This window comes from Delphinapterus leucas, chromosome 9 (assembly GCF_059928025.1).
Source record: "Delphinapterus leucas isolate spDelLeu-1000000601 "Yukka" chromosome 9, BTC_Dleu_Yukka2, whole genome shotgun sequence".
NCBI classification, from domain to species: domain Eukaryota; kingdom Metazoa; phylum Chordata; class Mammalia; order Artiodactyla; family Monodontidae; genus Delphinapterus; species Delphinapterus leucas.
Window position 1 is genome coordinate 68,166,388 of NC_143137.1, and position 27,957 is coordinate 68,194,344.

A 27,957-nucleotide genomic window follows, 5' to 3' on the forward strand; every position below is an offset into this window, starting at 1 on the left:
CTTCACATTTCCTAAATGTCATATCTATTCAGAATCACTTTTTCCTACTTCATTTATCACGCTAAGTGGTAATTCTCATATCTTTCTATTTGGCCACAGCCCTTAGCTCTCATTTTAGCTGCTTTTCAGCTGTCCTTTCCTCTTATTACTGGAGATTATTTTCCTGCTGAAATGAAATATTCTCCACTTTGTCCCTATAGAACTCAATTGGATTTTTTTATCTTCCCACTTCTCTGTCAAGATATTTTGAATTTAAATCCAAAGTAAGAAAAGTCAGTCCACCCAAGTAGATGTCATCAGTACAAATATACTTTGTATTCATTCAAGTAATTGATAGAAGAGTATCTGTTTTATGCCTGGAAGATGTTAATCTGAATTGCCTCCCTCCAAAAATTAATTTAGAAATATTGCTAACTGCCGTGATAAAATTTATTACACAAAGGGAAAAATGTGATATGAACAATCTAATTATTCTATTTCTTGAATACTCTGTATATATCATGCTAGACTAAGCAAATTAAAATTAACCAAATCTATTTTTTTGTCAGTCTCACCATTCTAAAGCAAATGAAATCCAATAATGAGGTTTTTGGAAATTTTTACGGATTAGTGTTCTTTATTTTTATTTCTAATTAATTAGGGGATGGGGGAACTGCTGGATATTTCAAAATATTTTTGGTTAAAATATGGGACACAAGAAAAACAGTGTTATAAAGTTATTAAGTAGGATGTAGATATCCAATGTATGTGCGATCATGCATGATACAAAGTACATTAAGTTAACATAATGCTTGACTTCTTATATTGGTAATGTCCACTAGGACTAAGAATTCTGATTAGCTTATTTTCACATCAACAACTCTGGATATTTTTACTTAGAAACAATCATTGGATAATTCATCTCTATTTATACATAAGCTTAAAAATGTATGACTGTGTTGTTTCTCACATTGTGGTGAATAATACTACTTTTTCTCCTACTTTTGTCTTTGATTTCATAAAACATACAAAGAAATCTATTTGGCATATTCTTCAAATCAGGGAAATGGCTTACCACATGCCTATTCTCAGATGCTTTTTTATTACACAAGGATTTTTTTCAGTAATAAAAAAGTTCAGAAATTTAAAAAATGTAGATGATTCACTAATTATGATCATCTGGATTTACACAAGTGCAGACGAATTGGCACTTCAGCATTATCATGAAAACCTGTAAACATTTAGGAAATCACTGTAGGGAGACCAAAATTATTTACAAAGGATCATTTATTAAACACTTTTTTTTTACAAAATACAAAGATTGTTGTTCTGCATGAATACATCATATATGAAAAAATAATGTGTTTTTACTGAATTTAATTTGAAAACATTCAGAATTTTACCTTCTACCAACTTGAGGAATCAATTTTGTTTTGCAACTTGTCTACCATGGCCAATCGGGGGGAACCCTTTTTCTTGTTAATTAAATCATATTCACAACAGCTAACATTTTATAGAAATAAAATCAGACAATGTCTGTCATACAAAGCTCTTTCTGCAAGTAACTGATTTGCCTATGATCCTAAATTTTTTTTCCAAGCTATAAGATAGGAAGAATTGAGGAGCTAGGTAAGTTTTATAATAATGTATTAGCAGCAGTTGATAGAAAATGCAACATAAGATTTGTTTTGTCTGTGGTACAAGAATATGTCCTATCAGACTCTAATGTATTTTTCTCTACTCAAACACAAGTAAGCATGTGCTGATTGTTTCTGGGATGACAAAATGTATAAAAAGACAAGAAGCTGGCTCTGGCTGTCATTGTGAGTGCCTATTTTCATCAGCTAATACGAATGCATTGCTAAACTTAGTGAAGACAGTAAAATGACTTAAGGGTAATATATACAGAGTTAAAATACATTTTTTAATCCACTTAAGAGTGATTTCAGGCACTGTGGCTGTTCAGGATAAAATGTCTCATGGTTTATTCTTGATAGTAGTGTAATTGTCAGTGCAAGCAAGAGCAAATACCTGCCCACTGTCACACACATGACCTCGGACATCTGGAATGTTCAGAGCAAATTCACCTTCTGCATCTTCACTCTGGAGGCACCTTCAATGCACATGTCTCATAGTTTGCTCTTGATAGCAATTTAATTTTCAGTGCAAGCAAAAGCAAACACAAAGCTGCTCACTGTCATACACACGACCAACACATCTGCAATATTCAAAGCAAGTTCACCTCCATCTTCACTGTAGTAGAATCTTTAATAAGTGGCACTTAGTGTAAACCCTCTATATATCATGAGAAACAGACTCGAGATGCCTGAATTTAATAATATTAAAAATCACGGTCCTAGTCATCTCTCTGTGTAAACGATGTTCGAAGAAGGCTTGCCATCACAACATTTCTTTCCTGAGAATGGAGCTGATCCCCTCCGTGTATATCATAAGTGTGCATGCTCTGAGCTGTGGTCACTGTCGTGGCTGTCTTCATTCGCTAGAGAGTCCCCTGTTTGTTGGAGAGTGGCTGCACCGATTCCCGAAAGCTCTGAAGGGAGAAGTGTTCCTTTTTTCACATTCACCAGTTCCTTTTCTCGAGCAGCAGCTCCTTGCTGTCCTCCTTTTACTCTCTTCCACTTCATTCGCCTGTTCTGGAACCAGACTTTCACCTTTAACGAAGAAAGGGAGCAAACAAAAGAAAGCACGAAAGAAAGTTAAATGGACCATTTTATTCTTCCTTTTTGGTCATCAGTGAAAAAAGTAGCTTTTCAAAGGCTTATACAAACACACTATGAAAGAGTGAATATGAAAATAAATCAACATTGAATTTAATCATGTCCCATGTTCATGAGAATAATTTAAAAACTTTCAGAAGGTACCAAGGACTATATTTCACATTTTATGACATACAGTATAAAAAATAGATGGGAAAGTACTCTATCATTTTAGGTGGTTCAAAGGTATTTAGCTTTATAAAGAGTTTCTGTGAATTAGAACTAACATTTAATAATTGTCTGGGTCAAACAACAGCCCTCCTCCCGCCCCGGGCTGTCAATTCCTGAACCCATTTTAAAAATGCTCAGGGAGGGCTTCCCTGGTGGCTCAGTAGTTGAGAGTCCGCCTGCCGATGCAGGGGACACGGGTTCGTGCCCCGGTCCGGGAAGATCCCACATGCCGCGGAGCGGCTGGGCCCGTGAGCCATGGCCGCTGAGCCTGCGCGTCCGCAACCTGTGTTCCGCAACGGGAGAGGCCACAACAGTGAGAGGCCCGCGTACCGCAAAAAAAAAAAAAAATGCTCAGGGAGCTACTGATGAAGCTACATCTGGAAGGTCATTCTGTGCCGCTGCAGTCCACGGCTGCATTCCCAAAGCTTTACTTGACCATTCCACCTCAGAGTGAATCCATCTTCTTTTGAACTATGCTTTTTTTTCTGCCCTTAGTACTTTTATTTTACTTTATATATATGTGATTCCAATGATTTCCTCAAAACACGATCGAGATCCAAAATTTTCACTGATACTTGTTAATTGCTAATACTGAGATTGTATATTATGTTAGTCTCATCAGCTTTGTAGAGACATGCATTAAATGACCATCCATGACCACAACCATAATAATTAATGGCATCATTTCACTTTCTTGTTTAGGAGGAACTGACTTCCTTTCCTGCTGCACTTCTCATCACTGTATATTCTTATTAGGCTAGCTCTTCCTTTTACATTGCATTTCTCTGTCTACCCCACTCAAAGTTACCACAAGCCTGAATTTTGTGTTTATCATCTCCAAGCCCTTATTTGAAACAAAGAAATAAACAGAGACAACAGCTTTTTTCACTACATGTGACCCTAAAGAGTACTGTTTAATTTCGCCTGTCTTTTAGATTTATCGAAATGGAATGTTTTTAACTATAGCCTTCTTGCCTTATCCATGTTGATTCAAGGGACTGCATTCATTCATTTTTCATGACTGTATACGATTTCATTGTGTGAATATATCACAGTGTACCCATTCTCCTGTTCATGGACACTTGAACAACTTGTTTTTTTCCATTATAAATGATGCTGTTATAAATATTCTTGCATTTGTGTTGTGATAAACATGTGATAGAACTTCTCTGAGTATACACTCAGGAGTTGCCATCATACACAGGGTGTATGAATGTTGAATTTAACAGGATAATACAGAAAAATTATTTTCTAAAGCTTCATCAATTTAACCCCCCCACAGTCCGGGGTGTAAGAGTTCTTACCAGTCCACATCTTTGTCAATATTTGGAGTTATCAGTCAGTTTTTTTCCAACATAATGACTATAAATGTTATCGCGCCATCTTAGTTTGCATTTCCTGACTACTATGAAGTACAGCATCTTTAAGTGTTTATGGCCTATTTGTATCTCTTCTTTTGTGAAATGCCTCCACATCTTTGGGTTACACTGAGTTGTTTTTGGATTTAATTTCATTCCTTACGGACTCTTAAAATATGTTCTGAATGCTAATTTAATGCTTTGTGGTTATATGGCTGTTACTATAGTCTCTCAATTTATAGTGTGTCCATTTCCTTTCCTTAGAGTATCTTTTGATGATCAGAAACTCTAAAATTTATTATATTCAAATTTATCAATTGTTTCTCTTATGGCTATCTTTTTCATGTCATCTCTAAAAATCTTCTTTCTTCTGAGACCATTAAGATATTCTTCTTTGTCTTCTAAAAGTTTTAAGGTTTGCATTTCAAATTGGAGTGCTCAATCCATGACGTACTGATTTTAGTATATACTGCAAAGAAGATTTCTAAATTTACTTTATTCCACTTGTATAATAAGTTACTCCAAGACCATTTAACGAATAGTCCACCCTTTTTCCAGAAATTATTGTTTTCAACTTTGTCATACATCAAGTTTCCATTTACACATAGCTTTATTGAAGCACTCATTTGTTATATCCTTTTGACAAAACTGCAGTCTTAATTATTATAATTTCATAGTAAGTCTTTATATCTGGCAGAGATAGTTCTGTTTTATTCTACTCCAGGAATATTTTGAATATTCTCCATTTTCATTTTAGAAACAATCTCAATTTCTGTAAATGCAGAGTGCTAAAGAGAAAGTAAAGAGAAACATATTACATTTCTAAAGATGTACTTATTTTAGTGGTCTTCAAATCACAATACTCCATCAAAATTTGTACAGTTTTCTCAGCTGCTGGCACCAAAAAACATTTAAACCAAGTCATTTCTCAACTCTGGATTTTCACTGTTCTATCAGGCCATAATTAAAATCTTGTATCTTACATTATCCATACATATATTAATCCATTTAACAATCAAAAATAAGAAAATGTAGGAAAAGATTGCTTAGAAACGCAGAATATGTAGTAAAATAGACTGATTAAAAACAAGCTGATTGGTGTTCTTGTATTATTATTACTTAATAGCCAAATGACAAGCTGTGATTTTTAATCACATATCTACTTAGGGCTAAGCCCCTATACTGATAGGTGCTATATATGCATTTTTCAAATACTCAAAATTTTTTCTATATGATTCCTATTTTATAGATGAGGCAGTTGAGACTCAAAGGTTAAGTGACTTGCCTAAGAGTACACAGATGGGAAAATGTGGTGCCAGAATTTAAACCTGGTGGTTTGTTTGGCTCCAAATTGATTTCTTTTTTTTTTTGGTTTTGTTCCTGTTATATTTCAAACTCCTGCTTTTTAAGCCTTCAGGTTAGAAAAGTAAAGAATAAAAAGTATGTGAACTCCATCCATATGATTACTATCATTCAGGTAATTCTCCTACTCAATATAATTAGGTTTGTAAATATGACAGTATTTTCCTGTACTGTAATTTAGGTAATTATACTACTCAATTTAATTACCTTTGCAAGTTTGACATTGCATGTTTCATTAGATCTTTTCCACATGAGTTGGGCTCTACTCCTGGCTTCACTTCTGAGTTTCTGTGTGAATTTGAGAAAATTATACTTCTCTCTGCCTCAATTTTCATATTTGTAATATTGGAATAATGAGCCTTTCAAGATTCTCCATAGGGACATTTTCTCCATGGACAATTCCAGATGGAAGAAACACATCATCATCATTGTCACCAAAGAGTGAAATATCCAGCCAAAATAATCTTGGCAGAAAATGGGAGGAATAGATTTCTTTAAATCTATACTTATTTCCTTTTCTGGGAGGAGGGGTGCATTAATTCTATAATACTCATATAAAACCTGTTATGTGCAATTCTAAATGAGAAAAATGTAAGAATATGGTATTGATTTTAGAAACAGTATAGGTTATTTTGTGTTGTTTCCTATGTCCACCATGTGAAATTTTGCCATTTCATTTTCTTAAACAGACAAATGAAAGACTTCAGAGTTTTCAATAGTAGCTATGTATCTATCTATATATATATGGATATATAGATATATGCATGTATATGTGAAAGCATCTGATGATTATCTAATACATCTAATAATTCTAATACCTTTAGGCATTTTATTGAGGTATTTCTTGAAATGCCTTGAGGTATTTTCTTAGTTCAAGCTACATATTTGATACAGGAGCTCCATGAATTTAGTAATGGAACAAAACACAGAAACAGATGCATGATGAGTACGCCATATAAAAATGGGAAGGAAGAGTACAGAACTTCAAAAGTCAGTGTGTCCAGTTGTATTTTCAAATATACTATAAAATATTGGGATGAACTGAAATAAGGAGAGGAAGATTTTGGGGAAAAGCATATGCTTTTCTACAACCATCACAGTATTAAAAACAAATCTATAAAAGTATTCTGGATTATGTCAATATTGCCATTAGAATAATAACTCCATGGTTTTATAAATAAAGAAACTTTATAGTTTAATTTATTATCACTTAATAATCCAGCTTCATTGGCTGGATTGAAAAAATACTTTTGTAAGATAGCTAAAGAATAATCATTCAAATGCTTGACAATTTTTAAAATATGCAAATTATTTTGATTAAAATTTGCAAGTGTGTTTCATATAATAATCTGCACTTATAAACTAAGTAGAGTAAAACTAATCTTGTGTTTCCTTGGTGACTTGGAATCTCTAGTCATTCATTCCTACACTCAATATTACTGAATGTTTAGTAACAGGTAAGAGGGGTTAGATTGAGGAATGTGTACAAATAAATAAGAAATAGTTCCTGCCCTCAAGGGCAGTTTACTGACTGTATATGAGGCCTTTGGCATATACTGAGGTGAGTAAAGATTAGCTTCATCTTTTACAGAATATCCTTAAACTGCTTGTTGTTGTAGCTGGTGTCATTGCTAATCCCTAATAAGAGGATCCCCCAATGGTCCATGAGATGGCATGAACTCTACCCCTACATTCAATGTCCCACACTGTTTTGCTGCCACACAATTATTATAGCAAATGATTTCTTTCCTCTGGGAATCTCATGCTCTTGTTGTTACTGGCATCCTGTGTGTCTCTGAATTTTTTGTTCTACTAACCTAGGGTAGTACCTTAGGTGCTAGGAAATTGGATCATCAAATATTTTGCATACAACTAAAACAAATCTGTCCATCTTGGAGTATGATATATAAATTTTGTAAACTTTTATTATTTTATTTGGGCTTAAACTCAATTTATCTCCTATCGGCAATTTCTCTGGAAATGCTGGTTAACGAGTTTGTTTGTTCGTTTGTTTTTAGTATTTCCTTTTTTTAAGATTGGATCTAGGGCAAGATTCCATATGAAGTATGTTTTGTTACACAGTACGATTAATAACTCAGATAAAAATAAGTTCTTTCTCCCACAAGAATCTGAGTAAGGAAAAAATACCATTGTTCATGAAACCAAAGCAATATGAACCGAACTTACAGCCTCTTAATATTTCTGCATGAAGGTTAATATTTTTCAACAAAATCTTCAAAATAAAAAAATAACAAAGGAAATAATAGCCTGCAGGATTAGTAGTAAATATTTAAAGTGCTCAGTTATAAACCTTACTTTTCAGAACATCTGATTATTATGAAGCCTCACTTTTTAATCCCCTAGTTTACAAGTATTTAGTATTCACATTGCCTGGATAATCAAACTACTATTTAAATAAATAGGAAAACATTTTTTCACATCTTGACTCTCGTTACTGAAGAAAGCAGCTAAGAGAATCTTACTGTAGCTAATTTGTTTAAATGATATTTCAGAATCTAGAAATCTAATTTTTCTCTTTAATAAAAATACTGTAACTGAGAATCATTGTACTATTTGCTAAACATTCGTTTTATCTCTTTAATTTATTTAGTCATTCACATATGGCCTTCTATGTATAAGTTCATAACACCTGTCCTTGAGGGTTCACAATATATCAGGAGAACACAAATGAAATATGTAGCTGTATTGTCATACAAATTTCTAAAATGGCCAGAGGCAAACTGGTTGATAGAAAGTAGAATCTATATAATGCTATAACCCATATTTATAGGCTACCATAAATGTCTGTCTTTTGAAGAAACAATCATAACACGTAACATCTGGATAAAAACGAAATATTTCAGTGACATATCTAGATGTCTCTAAACATCTGGAGTTTGTAGATTTAATATTTCAACTGTTTCTATTTGTATATGAACACTTGAAATACTGTAAACACTAACAAACATTTACTCACATCTTTAACATGTGAAAACATGCAAAGGAGTAATTGTATGAATATAATTTTATCACAGGTGTGATTAAATTTGATCATGGCGGCTGATCTAGTAAACCTACTGTATCAGCAAATGGAGCCCAGTAAGACTTATCCAAGTAATTCAGTGGCAAAGTCAGTGGTTAAACTGAAGAATTAGAACCAAGAATGCTCTATAAGGTAAGGATGAAAAATGGGGGAAAAGAAAGCTTCTTTACTCTTCCTGTCTGAATAGATTTATATCTGATTAAGAGAAGGAATTCCTCGGCTATTTCCAAGAAGCACGTGGGAGCTACCGGTTGACTGCTGTTTCTATAGCAGTGCAACAAGGGGTTGGGACGTGGGGGGTGTGTGTGTGTGTGTGTGTCTGTGTGTGTGTTGGGGGGTGAAGGGGGTTAGGACATATTCCATGACTAAAGCCTGAATCCCTGCGTAGAGGACTGCCACTCACCTTTCTCCTCTATTTTAACACAATGTTTAAGACCAGGAAATCATTTTCCGGCCTCTAAAATTTTCGGTTTCAAAGTCTCTTTTTTTCTTTTTGTACTTAGAATGCTTGAGAACCAGGCTCACTAAAACAAAATGTAGTCATAAAACATTTACTATTTCACACGACTTAGAACAAACTGAATACGCATCAGCCATCGGCAGCCGTGGGCAAATAACATGTTGAACAAGAAATAAACTATTTTCTAGGCAACAAATGAAATTCTCCATAATAAATGGTAAAGCAATGGGTACTATTACAAGCCAATCATATGTATTATATTCTCCTTAACAAAAATGCAGCCAGAGTAATCATTCACATGACGAGCAAAATTCTTAGAGGACTGACCACTTTTAAATTTGACCCTTTAGAAATGTCATAGTAGTAGTAAATGCTAACAATTATACCTCTTTTGTCATACCTGATGAAATTCAATTCAAATGACCTACTTTATTAATATGAATTTACAGTGAAAATTCACTACACTATTTCCATACAAGATTAAAAAAAACAGATACATCTTTTAGTTATTCTAAGTGAAATACTGTTTAGCTCAGTATATCATGAGTAAATGACTTCAGCAAATCTAAGTGGAAATATCAAAACTAAATTAGGCATTTTTCTCCATTACTGTGTTAACAAATTCCTGAATAGCAATTCTTGAATACATGGAAATTGTGTATTCTGACCCACAGCTGCTACTTAACCTTGTTTAAACTACTAAGATCAACCAGAATGATGACCTTTGCTCGCAACGCCTTGCCTAATCTCTGGGATAATGTTTAACAATAGTTAGCAATATATCACAATCAGTATATACAATTTTAAGAAATGAACTTTATCCTAGCCACTGTCTAATTAAGTGAAATCTATCAAATGTAAATATTTGACTGAAACACAGAAACTCACCATTCTTATAAGAGCAGTAGAATATTGGCAATTCTTATGATTCAATCTAATTAAATATTCTGATTATTTCTTGACAACTAATTTCAAGATCAGAATTCATGTGAACCTTCACTACACTTTTATTAGATTTTGGGGCTGTCTCCAAAATTATTCTAAGAACTTATAAAGGCAATTATTACTATCATATGAATATACACTGACCACAAAAGTATTCAGTAATTTCAATAACTGGGAAAATTTCAAAAAATTGAAAAAGAACTGTTCAGCATAAGAATTAGAAGTGATAAAGAGAAATGAAGTTAAAATCCATCCTAAGTTAAATACATCTCCGGTTTTCATGAGGAGTCATGGAAATAGGGAGTTAATTGGTAGAATGTCTTTTATAGCCAAATTCTCTAGAAATTGTCCATTATTAGATCTGTATTTACTATTTTATAGACGTCATAGAACATATGCAATGCTCTATATACATTTTTAGATAACAGAACATCTCTTTAAAGTTGAAGATGTTAACATAAAACTTCAACCAGCTTCTCAAAACTTCCAGAAGCTTCTGAGTTTTAGAATTCATTTTAAATTACATGAAAAAAACGTATATGATCGCAAGGATACTGTGGAAAAGGAGTAATCTTTCATTACAGAAGATTTTTTCTTTAACATTACATTTTAAATGATGATCTGTGTTGCAACGCATATGTTTCAGAATGTTACTGTCGATTTATTGATTAAATATAAGTTAATTATTTGTTTCCTTATTGAGGAAATACCTAAAATTAAGACTCATTTTATATGTGTGTGTATATACATATAGGTAGATAGCGATGTATCTGTACATCTCTATGTCTATCTCTCTATTCATCTACCTAAGAACGTTTTAAAAAATAGATTCTTTACATACTCTCAAGGCTGGTTCAATAAGGGTGGAGTCTTATTTTTCTGATTTTTTTCTATATTATTTCAAACTTGGATATTTACATTGGTAAATGGTTAGGGTTCAATTGTTTATTTCTCAGCCTTCTACTTTATACAGCTAATATCTCTGAAAATTAAGTTAGGAGAGGGTGGAATTGTTAATCTTCTCTTTATACATTTTGCTTTATTGTTGATATTCTTAAATTTTACATCATAGCCTTTGTTTTGTGGAACCTAAGGCAGTTCTGAATGTGGCTTTTAGAGCTCACCACACATTGTCGATATGCATTTCTTTAAAAAAACAAACAAACAGCATCATTCAGGAAATATCTCTTTTTATTTTGAACTAAGATTCCATTGTATATTCCACCATCAAATTGTCCACCCTATTCTACCCCATTTTTCCCATCCGAGTCAAATCATATTTAATCTCTCAAATTAGCAGGCACACCATGATTTACGCAAAAGAAATATCTAACCGTTACTCTATGTGACTGTTAAATACTACTCTAAAGAAATGAGGAAATATCTAAAATCACTGGCTACACAGGTATTCTTGGATTACCTTGAATAGACAATATGTCTGATCTTGGAGACATAATTTATTACCTAAGTAACTGAAAGTATTCACAGAAATGTATAGAAATAAACCTGCAAAGGGGAGGGATTGCGCAAAATTCTGAGTAAAACACAAAACCACTGTTTATTTGGCACAGGAAAAATTCTCCTTCACAGTCATCCAAAAAAATGGACGTCTGTTTGGAAAATACTTGGCATTGAGCCATTTAATGATTTATGAGTAACAAACAAAACATAATCCCTCTCATTCCCACTAATGTAATATGATCCAACTAGGTGGGATTTTCCATTTATCTTGGCAGAGGTATCATGAATTCAGGCTGTTTATCCTGGTAATCTTAGCTTACAAATCTGCCACATTGCACCTTTGATTAGCTCTGTGAAATGATTTTGTGAAAAGGAAGGATCTCCCATTCTTTCTATATTTGGCAGCCTTAACTCTATAAATATGTCCATTTTGTCACTCCTATAGTTTTATGCAGCTGCCTTCCCTCTTCTTCCCATTGTGAGACATTAAAAATTTGGCATGAGCTTTTTCCAAGTGTAGCTGGATGGATGAAAAAGCAGAATAAGCTTGTCAAACTTAAAAAAAATCTTGGGACAGGAGGGTCTTCAGACTGACTGGCTCTTCAAAGTATTCCAAGTGGGTCTGCCAACTGAGGATTATTAGATGTTGACTGAGAAGGGTATATGAGAATATGTTGTACACTTGAGGCTGTAAATTAGAAACTGGAAGGTTACTAGAGCGGTAACTGTTCCACAAAAAAACACTATATAATTAAAATATTTAAAGCTCAACTTTGTTCCAGTGTATCCATTTTTATTTAACATAAAACAATTTTCTTTAACACCTAAGTGCTAACATGGAATTCCCTTTGCAGGATAAGCCTCTTTTTCTCCTTCTTTCTTCTTCCTCTTTGGCCCGATGGAGTTCAAAGGGGATTACAGACTTCCCCTACCTGTATAGGCATTGCATTATGGAAGACACAAACATAAAAGTCCTATTTCTTTGGAGATTTCAGAACTATTCTTCAGGTTTGAAAATTTGAGTCCCGAGTGATATTTAAGGATTTAGTGTACCTTACTTTTCTCTAAAAGGAAACCTAATCATTATTGCAAATATTTATAATCACATGTATGTGGCCCATCAGAGCATTGTGGCAAGTATATTGATTGGGTGATACAAACAAGGGAGCAGTATCTACAAATAACATGTCAATTATACATATACATATTTTATAGGCAATTATGTAAATTTTCTAAATAAAATTACATCTAAAAACTGTTTCTGGTTATAAAGTAAGTTTTCATTTAGGAGAAAGTTATTTCTTGTGAAACAATTCTGCTATTAATGGAAATGATTCAATATTTGTTGTTTTTTCCCTTTACATTATTAGAACATACAAGTTCTTTTTCTATATTTGAATTTTGACAGGCTTTTAAAAAATCAATAAAAAAATTTTTAGGAGATTAAACATTCTATTAAAGTTAAGGAAAACACTGAGCAAAATGGAGTTAGATATAATATTCTTTGGTGTATACATTTAAGTTACTTTAATAAATCTCATGTTATTTTAAAGTATGGAAAAAATCTTGCAGCAGAATGGAACTGAAAAATTGTACATCTATAATTAGAATATTTTACATGTGGAAATCCTATAAAAGGGGAGTTATTTAAGATTTAATATGTCAAGATATAGATTACATAGGTAAGTATGTATGACATTAATGCAAAATCAAAGTAATGGAATAGCTGTATCTCAATTAAAAGAAGATGAATGCAAAGGGTTCAGTTTATAACTCTATGTTTATAATTTTAAAAGCCCAACCATGAGAAAATAAACTGAAAATATCTCACTGGGATGAGCACTCTGGCATCTTGGAAGAATATGCTTTCAGACCTTTAAGAATAGCAAAATTGATTGACAGCATACAATATTTTTCTGATGAATTTAGCATAGTAAAATTCAGCCCAGAATAAAAGCCTTCAGATTCTTAATTTAAGATATTGAATGTGCACAGAAGTAGAGGAAAAAGACATGAACATTTGGCATAACCAGAAACATTCTCTCAGATGACCCTGTCATTCCTCTCTTTTGATATTCAACACTCATCACAATAGTGAACACTTGTTCAATTTTTGCTTCTTCCATGAGCTCTACCAGACTTGTCCAGCTTATTTTAACAAGATTTTATTTCTATCATTTAGCTCAACAAATATTTGTGTTACAAAAGGATTAACTCACTATGCCTTGCATAGCAAAGAAGTTTTCCCCCCTCTGGGTGATAGATTTGTTTTATAGTTTATGCTAAGATTTCTTTCACATTCATTGTGACATATAAACCTGAGTAGAAGAAAGAGAAGGTAGTTTTAATTTCCATTTTATGCCTTGGGGAGACTGTTACTTGCCTAAGAATACCCAATTCCAATTGGCAAATCTAGGATTTTTGTTCAGATTTTTCTCATAACAATTAAATTTTTTTCTGACTAACAAAAACTAAAGACATAATTTTGATTGGGAATTTAGATTCCACATGCATCCATCATATTTTCTTATTAACTTGCAAAACCGTTAATAGAGATTTATAGGATAAAAAAACTCTTCTACACCATACCAAATTTTGAATTCTTTGAAAACCTAATTAACTTAGTGTTTGTTGTTGTTATTTTTTCCCTTTAGGAGGCTATAGTTAGATTGTTTCCCTAATGACCTCCAAAAAATTTTGCCTTCCTTCCATGTGTCTACTCCCATGGGCGGTCCTCTCTTACAATGACACGGAACTTGGTCATATGATTCACTTTAGACAATGGGACATTAGTAAATATGATGCAAGCAGAGGCTTTGAAAGCCCTTGCACGTTGGCGTTTTTCCTCTAACTACTCCTGGGAATGCTTCTACCACCATTTGTGAATCCCAGGGAGCCTATTAGAAGATGAAACCACATATGCAACAGGGACAAGATGTCCCAGGTGAGGCTGCCTACACCAACCAATTCTTAGTTACCCACCAGCTGACTACAGTTCCATGAGGGATCTAGGTAAGGCCAGAAGTAGGCCAATTGAGCCCAGTCAAAATCTTTGATCCTCAAAATTTTGAGCAAATTAAATGTTGGTTATTATTTAAAGCCATTAAGACTTCTGAGTGGCTTGTTACACAGCAAAGGCTAAGTGATACAAATTTTAAAGGGACCCTTCTGAAAAAACAAAGATTAAAATTGTGCATGTGCGTGTATATAGTGTGTGTGGGTGGGTATGTATATATATGTACATAAGTTTTTCACATAATGGCTTCTGATTCTTTTCCAAGAATGGCAAGTCAGTTAGAAAAAAGAAGAAATACCCAAAATACCTTCAAAATTCCCAAACCAAATTTACAGAATTTCTCCTAAAAAGACATTATTCTTAGCCAAAAGTGAGACCTCTGTTCTATGATCAGATAATGACAGGTAACCATAGGACATTCCCAGAAAAGAAAGCACAGATCTTGACTTTTCTCTAGACTAAACACAGTAATGCATCCCATATTTCTGTAGATTACAAGCAAACTCTAGTTTCTTATTTCCTTTATGTATCATTTAAAATATAGTTTCATTTCCTAGAATTCACTGTCTCTATACAAAAACATTAATGTATAATTCCACCCTCCTTCTTTTTTTCTGTTTCCAGTTAAAAAAAAAAAAAAAGCAAAAAAACAGAGGTCTGACAATGTAGATTTTGGATCCTGCTTTCCAGCATGCCAAGTGTATACTTATGGAGAGAACTTTGTATGTGAATTTCAAGGGAATGAAAATGTTGTGCTCCATAACTTCGGTAGTGGTCGTAATATTTAATAAAATATAAACTGCCAATAAATAAAACCACATAAAAGGGTTCCTCTGTATATTTTCACTACCCAGAATTATCCTACTAAAACCTGAAACACAGAAATTAACGGAAGGAAAGCAGATGATTGAAGAAGTTGGATAAAATAACTTGCTCTCCTAAGATAGTATTCACCTGTCCACACCATGTTGATATTTCTTTGCTTCCAGTGGGATCCCTGGAGGAGGTGCGTACAGTGGAAGAGGAAATGAGACTCTACTCCTAAGAGTGCCAATCAAAACTGCACTGTCCGTAAAGATGTTTGCCTTTGCCTTTCAGGAATGTTTTCCTAAAGATTAGCAACTATTAACCATCAGTAGGGTAGATTCTCCTAGGGAAAATCAGAATCCATATAAGGAGTGCTCTGGGAACACTACTGGAGTAAATCATATGCCATTCAATTAAAATACAAGAAAGGACCTAAAAAGTAATTAATTAAAAATATTATTTAGGTCTTATTAACTGGTGTCCACAGGTCACTAATAATTTCAAAGTGTTCTCTAAATGAGTGGGTACCAGAAATTTGAATTTCTGAGACCAATACAATTTCAAAAATATTTGAAATAATGGGGTAGAAATGTTTACCAATGATCTATGTAGCCTTGCTCCCATAATTTCCCAGCTCCCTTGAATTTAAGTGGTACCATTGACTATTTCCGGACATTAGAGTGTAAATGGAAGTGACATGGGTCATTTCCAGGTGAAAACATTTAAAGGTCAATGCATGAACCTCCAACTCGTTCTTACCTCCTGTGGTTACCAAGGACACCACATGTCAGGATGCCAGAGGGTCAGATTGGGTCCCTGAGTGATTATTTGGAGTGCTGGACTTGTAAAGTTAGTATGGAGAGTGAACAAACAATGAACTTTATTCTTATATCACTGAGGTTTGGGGGTTAATGTGCAACATAAACCCTATTCTGAGCAATAGAGGAAACCAACATGGGACTGCCAACTTTCTATTGTGCAAAATAAGGAGATTTTAAAATATAAGCAAATAAAATTCCTCTCCATATGCCGTCATTATATAAAAGAAATAATATTTAAAAAAAAATATAAGAAAGGTACAATCACAGAACAAAGGATGATTCCTTAAACTGAATAAATGCAGTTTTCTACAAAACACGGCTATCTTATTCTTTCTTAATTTTGTCATTTTGCTGGGCAAAAACTTTATCATGAAAGAGAAAATCTGTCTTCCCAGTGCTATTTAAGAACCACAGAGCTAGATATTTCAAAAATGGCGGGAGAAGACTGTTGACCCAAAGCAATTAAAAATATCATATAATCTCAATATCCGACATTACCTGTCTTTCAGTAAGATCCAGATTCACTGCTATCTCATATCGCCTCAGTCTGGTCAGATAATTATGATGGGCAAATTCTGCTTCAAGTTCTCTGATTTGCTCTTTGGTAAAAGCTGTCCTTTCCTTCCTGGGTTTGCTATTGACTTCTGACTTGTAATTTCCTTCCTGGGAGTCTGAAAATAAAAGAGAGAATTAGATTTAGTTCATTCATTTAAGCATGTTCAATCATATCATTCATGCCAGAAACATTTACTGAGTAACTACTTTTCCAGGTAGCGTTAGACATGATAAAAATAGAGAGAGACCAAAGGCAGTAAGACTTATCTCAACACGGTGAGATAAATTTCTTTTTTTTCCCAGTGTGCCCCCAAGTGACTCACAACCTAATTGGGGAAGTGTCTAGTTTTCTTCTTTTGAAATAGGAACAAAAAACTTAACTGCTCTTAACATGCTGTTATAATAACAAGATAAAACAAAGCCCCTCTAGAAAACAATTTTATATCTGAAACTATTCAGATATAAAATTTCTTCTAATAAGTTTTTCAACATAAATTCTTGAGGTCTAAGGATGACTAAACAGAGTGATCCTAAGAAACAGTGGTGACTCAGTATGTGACTATCTGAGCAATTCAAATATCTAGCAACTGGACCATAGAAGTCAGTTCAAGCTCAGAGTAAGCATACGTGTGTGTGTGTGTGTGTGTGTGTGTGTGTGTGTGTATTTATTGTTTTTTTAATTTCAATTTAAGTGCAGTCTCCTTGAAGGCAATAGCAATGCTCTCCTTTTATTTTGAGTAATACTTAGCGCAATGTGGAATCTATAAATACAATTTTTTTCATTTAACTCAAAATATGAACAGAGTTTTAAATGTTTTTTCCCTACATATGAGATAAACATAAGATGCACAACACCTAAAATTAGGTACCCAAACACCAAATCTTATAATGCCCTGTAGAAAAAATCATAATTTACAGCAAGCATATCATGCCATCTTTTCTTCTAAGAGTTCAAGACATAATTAACATAGAGTTATTTTACTTATCTTCATAATATCCCTGAGGTGTAGGTTAGAAGATATTCTTAACATACTGAAGAACAGAACGTGTGTCTATAATGGAAAAAAATTCTACATAAAGAAAGTAATAGATAATCATACCAGCTCTAACAATTCATGTCAAATTTACCTCAGTGAAATATCAACATAATCAAGATAAAGTGGCATGTCTGTACTCTCTCAAAACTTATTTCAGTTTTCTAATTATTTTTGAGCCTGTACACACAAATAGTGATGCCTTTACCAGGTAGTGATACAATGAACTCTTCTATGAAGCCAAATGAGAGAAATGATATAGGAAAAATGACGGTCAATCACATTATGAAGTGTGACATTTTTTTAACTGACAAATATAGTATGGTACAGCTTTATGAAGGACCTTTTAAAGCGGTATTTGTTTCTTCATCCAATGATGCTTAAATATGTTATGTACAAAATATTGTTGTTTTTTTTAGTGTTCTTTTCCTTTCTGTCTGGCTGCAGGAAGTCTAACTAAAGTCAAGAGGGGTCTGCATAATGGAAATCCTCTAGACAAGGTGCTCTAATGTAAACAGTTTTGATTTGACTCTTACCAGAATCTACGCTGGCCAAATGTAAAGTTTTCTAGGTCTAGTAGCAGCAGTGGCAATAGGTTTGCATCAAAATTTTGGCATACTTGGCCATTAATTTCCTGTGAGGGATCACAGGGCATGTTTCACTGACTGGCGCACTGGCACTGTCACAAATTCTTTAGAATTCACAGACCACATTTCTGGGCTTGACACATAGCCCTGTGTTGACTGCCTCCCCACCTTGACAGGGCAGTCAGGGCTTTATCCAGTGCAAAAAGTGGTTTGTGATATGTTAGACACAGGCTGACTGTATCTGATTGTAAGCCACTGGGACCAGATGAGTTATGGATTAGAAGATGTGTGAGTTCTCAGCTAGGCTGTGTTTACACCATATGAACTTACCAGGCTCTAAGTGGAACCTACATTATCCACTTTTTTAAGCCACAGATTTGCCAACCTCCACATCTTTGGTTCATTTTGCTATTCTGATATTATGTGAACAAAACTTTCCGATGATTGATTTATTTTTTTTTTTTTTTAATTTTTCCATCAGCTGTACTGGCAGAGGCAAACTCAGTCACAGCCCAGAATATTCAGATAAGTCCCTCTCACAAGGACTCATGTTCTCACGTGAATCAAAAGTATATTTTTGCCAGTTTGGAGCCATGTTTAGTCTGAAATCTGTGGCTGATTATTCTTTATGTGGGGACAATGCTCTTTTCCCTTCAGTAATGCAACTCTGGAAACCGAAAGCAAAGCCAGGGCATTTTTTCTCATAAGCAATTCAGTTGGAATGATTCATGGTTAACACATTCCCTTATATAAGCATGAATGAACAAATTCACATTGAGGAAAGCCTATTAAGTTGTATTTATTTTTGAAACCGATTTCTTTTAACTTTTGCAGTATTCAGCAGTACTTCAAAAATGCCACAGACACACACAAACATACAAAACTTGGGCCAGTTCTTGGAAGAAGGGTTACAATGCAGTGGATCTACACGCATGCCCACTGAAACTAGAAATATACAAGAGAAGGTTTATACATCCAGTGACTGAATTTGAACAAAAGTCTGGCTATAATTCAACACGTATATCCAAAAGCAACTTACCAAGTGCCTGAATTCCAAACCAAAGTAGCTCACAAAGTGAAATCCAGTGACTAAAATGATGTGAATTGTGCACACTTACAATAAGCACAAATGGAATAGTTATATTGTAATTAACATGACAAAGAGCGGGTATGTGCTTCTTGATTTCATTACCTAAAAGAGAATGTCAGTGTAGCTGAGGTAGCACCAATGTCAATTAATTATGTGGGCACTTTTATCCTTGGATCTGTGATTCTGTTGTGGTTTCCACCCACGATGATCCCACTTTTCCTTTCCTGTGAAAAACATGCTCCTTGGGATTGCATTTCTGGACTTATATTTTCTTATAAGAAAATATAACTTAAAAATATAACTTTTAAACTTATATTTTAAATCTTGGATTTAATACATTTTTTGAATTTTTCCCCTGTATTTTGCAAAGTCCATCGTTTGCTGACCCTGAAGCTTCTACTACTATCACCTGACTAGCTTTTCTTTGGTGGAAAACGGGTGACAGCCTTGGACGAGGCTTTTGGCAAACTGCACATTAGCTTCCATCTGTTTCCCAGCTGTTTCAACTGAGGCAAAACTCCCTCCGTTTTCTTCAACCTCCCATATCCTATGCCAAATGGTAGGTGTTGAGGGGGGAGTCTGGAAACTGCCCTCCTTTCTTGCCTACAACCGCAAACAAAATGTCACCATCTGTACAGTACATTGCAATGTAAAATAGTACAATTGTTGTTTCTCGTCTCAGATACTTTAATGCACATGTGGGTGCACTCTCACACTCCCTCACCGCTTGGAGGAAATGTTGACTTATGTGTTCAGGTATAGTTGGCAGTCCCAGTTCCCTAACCTTTTGCTCCCTGGGACTATGCTAATGGAAGAAGTCTGCAATACTTCCGTGGAGGATAAAAATTGCCCTCCAAGGATCGTTTCTGTCTAGCATTTAGAACTTCTCCACATGTGACTTTTTATTTCCCCTAGTGCAAGAGGATGCCAAAAGATAATAATGTTTTACTGATGACAAGTAATGTGAGGGCTTGGTCTGTTCGCTAGTGGCACAGAATGCCTTTTAGCAAAAGAGAAATAATAAAGTATGATTGAGTATATTTTTGGCTACCCTGAGTAAACTTATTACCTTGTTTAAATGAAGAACATAATTTACCAATGTCTGTAAAATATCAAAATATAAAGGAAGGTCTCCATAGCTTAGACTGAAATGAATACTTATTTCATATTCTGAAGAAAAAATGAATACTAAGCCACTGTCTATTCTAGTGCTTTGCAACTTCTTGTGTTAATGTTTTGTAAGCTATTCAAAATGAGAGATATACTGTTATTATTAACAAAGCTCCGCAAATAGTAGATATAGGAAGCTAATAATTATATTTATATAGGCATAGAGATTGTGGATAGATGTAGGGTAATTTATAGAATAATCCTATTGATGCTAGTAATTTTCACATTTAAACGGGAAATTGCCTTCCTTATGGGAAACTTATCCAACTTGCTGCTCCAGCTTCTTAATGAGTGGGCATTTCAGCCTTTCCAGATTTTTTTTTTTTCAGAGTAAATAATCTTCCCCAGGGGTTCTTAAATCCTCTAGGTGATCCACTCTCCAGATATGAGAACCACAATCATAGTGAGCTACTATTACTAATGAATGTGGCTATTATACACTGAGGTATGTAAGGGAAAAAAAGGATTGAAAACTACTATGCTAAATCTAGAATAGGAATTAGCATTGAAAATATCCACTGTTTCTTATACCATTGATGTGAAAAATGTAGAGCTACTATAACAGTTTCTCTTATAAAGCAAACCCAAATTTCAAAGACCAAAAAAAAAAGAAATTTCCATTTTTAGTAACAGTTTAGTAATAGTAACAGTTGTATTCAACATGCAAAAGTCATTCTATGGGCTGGACCAGTGATTATCAATTGGTGAATGTACTCTTTTACCATCCAGCCTCCCTCTTCACTGCCTCCTTGATTACTCATGGGATTGTCTAGTATGCTTTCAGGAATGAAATAAGTCAGATAAATCTCACATTAGTGAAACTGAAGATATATTTATTTTTATTACATTTGTGTTGCCAATTGTATGTTTTGAACAAATAATTTATAAAGGATACCCTATTTACTTCTGTTAAAGGCATTTAGGTTCTTACTTGGTGGGAGATATTGAAAGATTAACTGTATATAGCTAAAACTTATGTAATAGAATAGTTACTATTATGTCAGTAAATTTTAGTTTACAGATTTGACTTTTTCCCAACACACTTGGGCATAATTTTATACAACTAATTCTTAAAGTGAGAAAAATCAAAATTCAGTGTACATGACTGTGTCAGTATTTAGCATTAGCTACCTACATAAGCAAATATTATAATTGGTAACATTACAGAATCATACCACACAATGTAATTACATAGAGGAAAAGAGTATGAAGACTTGAGATACTTTATAAAATCTATGTATTTTTAGGTCACATTTTAGAATGAGAGTGAAAGAGAGACATAATAGCACAAGATTGTTCTTAAATTAGTACCAATTTAATAACTTAGTATGAATCTGGATATAAATAATTTGAAAACAAATACCTCAGAATATACATAAAAATAAAATATTTGGGTCTCTTAAAGTCATCCACACCTTATACATAGATGTTTCCCCACAGTAGGTAATAATCTTACCTTGGCATTGCATTGTATTCCGAGGATAAACTGGCAAATATTATAACAAAGTCCTTCTCTTTGCTTCCTCCCTCCTCTATAATTTTAAGATGATAGCAGTTATAGGAATTTTAGCCAATTTAAAGTAGATACGGGCATTTTAACAATATTAATTCTTCCAATCCAGGAGTACAGGATATCTTTCCATTTATTATGTCTTCTTCACTTTCTTTCATCAATGTCTTATAGTTTTTAATGTATAGGTCTTTCACCTCTTTGGTTAAATTTACTCCTAGGTATTGATATTTTCTTCTTTTTGATGTGATTGTAAATGAGATTGTTTTCTTGAGTTATCTTTCTGATTGTTCATTTCTAGTGTATAGAAATGCAACAGATTTTTGTATATTAATTTTGTGTCCTGCAACTTTACTGAATTCATTTATTAGTTCTAACAGTTTTTTTGGTGGCGTATTTAGGGTTTTCTATATATAGTATTATGTCATCTGCAAATAGTGATGGTTTTTACTTCTTTCTTTCCAATTTATGTCTTTTACTGCTTTTTCTTTCCTAATTGCTGTGGCTTAGACTTCCAATACTATATTGAATAAAAGTGGCAATAATGGACATCCCTGTCTTATTCCTGATCTTAGAGGAAAAGCTTTCAGCCTTTTACCATTAAGTATAATATTAGCTGTAGCTTTGTCATACATGGCCTTTATTATGTTGAGATGCATTTCCTTTATACCACTTTGCTGAGAGGTTATTTTTTAACCATGAACAGAAGGTGAATTTTGTCAAGTGCTTTTTTTGCATCTATTGAGATGATCATATGATTTTTATCTTTCATTTTGACAATGTGGCCTATCACGTTGATTGATGTGCAAATGTTAAACCATCCCTGAAAAATTTCACTTGATCATACTAATGTATTGTTAATACATTAATGTATCGTTAGATTTGGTTTGCTAATAAATGTATTGTTAGATTTGGTTTGCTAATATTTTGTTGGGAATTTTTGTATTTATGTTCATCAGCAATATTGGCCTGTAATTTTAGGTGTGTATGTTGTTCTTGTTTGGTTTTGGTATCAGGGTAATGCTGACCTCATAAAATAAGTTTGGAAGTGTTCCCTCTTTCTCAATTTTTTGAAAGACTTTGAGAAGGATAGGTATTAACTCTTCTTTGAATGTTTGGTAGAATTCGCCAGTGAAACATCTGGTCCTGGATTTTGTTTGTTGGGAGGTTTTTGATTAATGATTCAACCTTCTTACTAGTAATCAGTATGTTCATATTTAATACTGTTAAAATGTCCATACTATCCTAAGCAATTCACAGATTCAATGTAATCCCTATAAAAATTCCAATGCATTTTTAATAGAACTAGAACAAATAATTCTAAAATTTGTATGGAACAACAAAAGACCCCAAATAGCCAAAAACAATCTTGAGAAAGAAGAACAAAGCTGAAAATATCATGCTCCTTGATTTTAAACTATATTACAAAGTTATAGTAACCAAAATAATATGGTATTAGCATAAAAAACAGACATAGAGATCATTGGAACAGAAGAGAGAGCCCAGAAATAAATCCACCATATATGGTTAACTAATTTACAACAAAGGAGGTAAGAATATACAATGGAGAAAGGACAGCTTCTTCAATAAATGGTGTTGGGAAATCTGGACAGCTATATGCAAAAGTAAGAAACTGAACCACTATCTTACACCATATACAAAAATTAATGCAAAACGGATTAAACACTTGAATGTAAAACCTGAAACCATAAAATTCCTAGGAGAAAACATAAGCATTAAGCCCCCTGAGATTGGTCTTAGTAATTTCTTTTTTATATGACTCCAAAGTCAAAGGAAAAAAAGCAAAACTAAACAAGTGGGACTACAGCCAACTAAAAAGCTTCTATACAGTGATGTAAGCCATCAAAAAAATGAAAAGGCAACCTAGTAAATGGGAGAAGATATTTGAAAATCATATTTCCAATTAGGGGTTAATGTCTAAAATATATAAAGAACTTATACAACTCAATAACAAAAAAAAAGCACTTGAAAAGATGCTCAACATCACCAATCATTAGGGAAATGCAAATCAAAACCACAATGAGATATAATCTCACATCTGTCAGAATGGCTATTAACAAAAAGACAACAAATAACAGTGTAACAAATAACAGTGTTGGTGAGGATGTGAAGAAATGGGAACCTTCATGCACTGTTTGATGGGAATGTAAGTTGGTACAGCCACTATGGAAAAACAGTATGGAGGTTCTTCCAAAACTTAAAAATAGATCTACCATATGATCCAACAATTCCACCACTGAGTATCTCTCCAAAGAAAATTAAAAAACTAATTCAAAAAGATATACACATCTTCACTGCAGCATTATTTGCAATAGTCAAGATATGGAAATAACCTAAATGTTCACGGATGGATGAATGGATAAAGAAATTGTGGTATACATATACAATGGAATACTACTCAGCTGTAAAAAAGAATGATGTCTTACCATTTGTGACAAAATGGATGGATCTTGAGGGTATTATGCTAAGTGAAATAAGTCAGAGAAAGACAAGTACTACATGATTTCACTTATATGTGGAACCTAAAAAGCAAAACAAAACAAACAAGCAAAACAAAATAACACCCAGGCTCACAGATACAGATTGGTGTTTGCAGAGGGAAGTTGAGGGCCTGGGGGGCCATGAAATGGGTGAAGGAGATCAAGAAGTATAAATTTCTGGTTATAAAATAAATAAATCACGGGAATGTAAAGTATAGCATGGGGAATAGACTCAATAATATCGTATTAATGTTGTATGGTTACAGATGGTAACTAGACTTATTGCGGTGATCATTCCACAATATATACAAATGCTGAAGCACTATGTTTTACACCTGAAACTGCTATAATATTGTATGTCAGTTTTCCTCAATAAAAATATATGTAATAAAAATGATGTACCTAAGCAATAACTCATTTCAATTCTGTACTTTTTGTGTCCATCAATATATGAATATAGTTTTACCTTACAGCTTCTTCTTGATGGAGTCCCTTTGTTTTTAAATAATGAGATGTGAACAGTTGATTTTTTTTTAAATTCATTACCTTGACTTTTTTATTATTCATTTACTATGTAGTTCTTTTTGATAGTAAGAGGCCTACTTAATTGTTCTTCCTTTGTGACATAAATACAAAGTGAAATGTCAAAGAACTAAGAAATTTTGATGAAATTAATATTATGATTGATGTACAATTCAAATATATTTAATAAAAACAGTATTTTTGCTAAAAATTGAAAAAGAAGCCAAAGACACACAAAATGGAAATACAGTGCAACTTAACTTGAGTCAAATTTAGCATAGATTTAGTTCTCACTACCAAATTCAAAGTATTTAACACAAAAACAAAATCAACACGTCTTCAGGGTAAACGTAAACGTCTCCAATTTTTTTTTTTTTTGTGGTACGCGGGCCCTCACTGTTGTGGCCTCTCCTGTTGCAGAGCACAGGCTCCGGACGCGCAGGCTCAGCGGCCATGGCTCACGGGCCCAGCCGCTCCGCGGCATGTGAGGTCTTCACGGACCGGGGCACGAACCCGTGTCCCCTCCATCGGCAGGCAGACTCTCAACCACTGCACCACCAGGGAGGCCCAACGTCTCCGATCTTGCTACACACTTCTAGGCTTAGAAACTCATTACAGAAGCCTAGAATTGACTTTCTGCCTCTAGTTATATCCCAGGACAAGGGGATGCAACAGAACAAGGCACACGTACTTGCTTGGATTGTGCCTGATAGCAAGGCTTTAACAAGGATCACCATTTCCACCTCCAATGGAACCAGGAACTCCTAGTGAAGAGCTTTTGACATACAGCATTCCATTATATTTTCCCTGATCATATTAGTTTAAAAGTGCACCTCTCCTCCGGGATCCCATGAAATGGTTGTGTTTCCTTTTTACAATGCTTATCACATTCTGCCACTGTATGGAACCTTTACTTCCCCTACTAGAACATAAATGTTTGATGTCACCTATTGTTCTCATTTATTCAGTAATTGGGGATGAATACGGGCATTCATATTTACATTTTAATACACACATAAGCAATAGTCAAGGATATGAAGAGGATGCAAACCTCCAATCCATTTCTCATTCACCTTCTATTCAGCTCTATGTCAGCAAAGGGCATGGGGTTACATGGTGTTTACAGTGTCCCTGAGAGAATAAGGAGGGAAAGAAACTCTTTCAGAAGTCAGGGATCTACGTCAGTTGGCCGTGGCCAGAAGAATTGTGACATTTCTAATTTACATTTGTCAACAGGTCAAAAGGGACTGAGATCCCTTTCAATGTCAGACAGCACCATATAGCTTTTGCAGTGAGGCCTTAGAAAATTCAGAGCCAATTCTGCTAACAGCTTGATAAATCCCTTGGACATGGAAGAGCAGAGCTTCCATAGTTTTCTTTTATATACTGGAAGACAAGTCTACGTCTTCTAAGAGTGTGAGGGCTTGCATTTATGCCATTGTTCTCAGCCTTTTTTTGGCAATTCACCATATATATTTTTTGGCAAGTGACTTTAATATATTTTTATAGCAGTAACTCATAAATTACTGAGCTTTTCATTTATCTTCATGTCTGCTTTCCTTCTCTGGATTCTAGACTTTAGGTAATTTAATATTAAGAAATTTGCCTTATTCATGTTCATATTCCCAATGCTAAGCACCTAATTCTGAATCTGTTCTGGATCTTTGATTTCCATGCTGTGGTCATGAGTTATGATTTCAGTGACAATCCTAAGGGGCTTTCTTCTGTTATAAAAATCTGAATGACCTTCAACTTAAAAAAAAAGAAAGCATCACTCAATATTGCTTTCTATTAACTTTTCAAAGCACACATCTTTCATATAATTGATGGCAGCTGGAGACAGGTCCATATTCTAACTGAATATGGAGACATATTCAGATAGAGAAGTGCCAAAGCAGTGTCACGATTATAAAATTTAAAACTCAAGAAATTAAATGTTATACCAAGTGAAGGAACTGATTTCACATAGTTCATAATTCCCACCCTCAGCACTATTGACATTTTGGACTGGATAATTCTTATTACATTTATATGCAGTGAAATATGAGCATATTCAGGATAAATGGATGATGGCTGTCCTGGGCATTGTAAGATATTTAGCAGCATCCCTGGCTTCTACTCACTAGATGCCTGCAGCAACTCCCATCTCCACTTCAGTGTTGTCAGATACTACACAGAACTTCCAGTTCAATTTAAAATCCAGATAAACAATGAACAGCATTTTAGTTACGTATACCCCAAATATTGCTTGGGACATACTTATATTAAAAATATTGATCTTTGGGGCTTCCCTGGTGGTGCAGTGGTTGAGGGTCCACCTGCCGATGCAGGGGACACGGGTTCGTGCCCCAGTCTGAGAAGATCCCACATGCCGCGGAGCGGCTGGGCCCGAAAGCCATGGCCGCTGAGCCTGTGCATCCGGAGCCCGCGTACCGCAAAAAAAAAAAAAAAAAAAGAAAGAAAGAAAGAAATTGATCCTTGAACAAAAATTCTAATTTAACTTGGAATTGTGTATTTATATTGGTGAAATCTGGCAACCTTACCCCAGTCGTGACACTCAAAATGTCTCCAATTGTTTTCAGTGCCCCCAAGGGGCAAAATTACTCCCACTTGAGAACCACTGAGTACAGATAATATTTGAGACAAAACATCAGGGCTTCCCTGGTGGCACAGTGGTTCAGAATCTGCCTGGTAATGCAGCGGACACGGGTTCGAGCCCTGGTCTGGGAGGATCCCACATGCTGCGGAGCAACAAGGCCCGTGAGCCACAACTACTGAGCCTGCGCGT

At 34.3% G+C, this 27,957-nt stretch overlaps 1 protein-coding gene across 1 annotated transcript in view; it reads right to left on the reverse strand.

Annotated features, from left to right (window-relative positions):
- Positions 1-1,013: 1,013 nt before the first annotated feature.
- MEOX2 (mesenchyme homeobox 2) overlaps positions 1,014-27,957 on the reverse strand; it is a 65,285-nt gene continuing 38,341 nt past the window's right edge. The window contains exons 2-3 of the mRNA XM_022587420.2: positions 16,699-16,871; positions 1,014-2,651 (exon numbers count right to left, since the gene is read on the reverse strand). Of these exons, the coding sequence (XP_022443128.1) occupies positions 2,427-2,651; positions 16,699-16,871 (398 nt within the window). The 3' untranslated portion in view covers positions 1,014-2,426. The remainder of the gene's footprint in view (positions 2,652-16,698; positions 16,872-27,957) is intronic.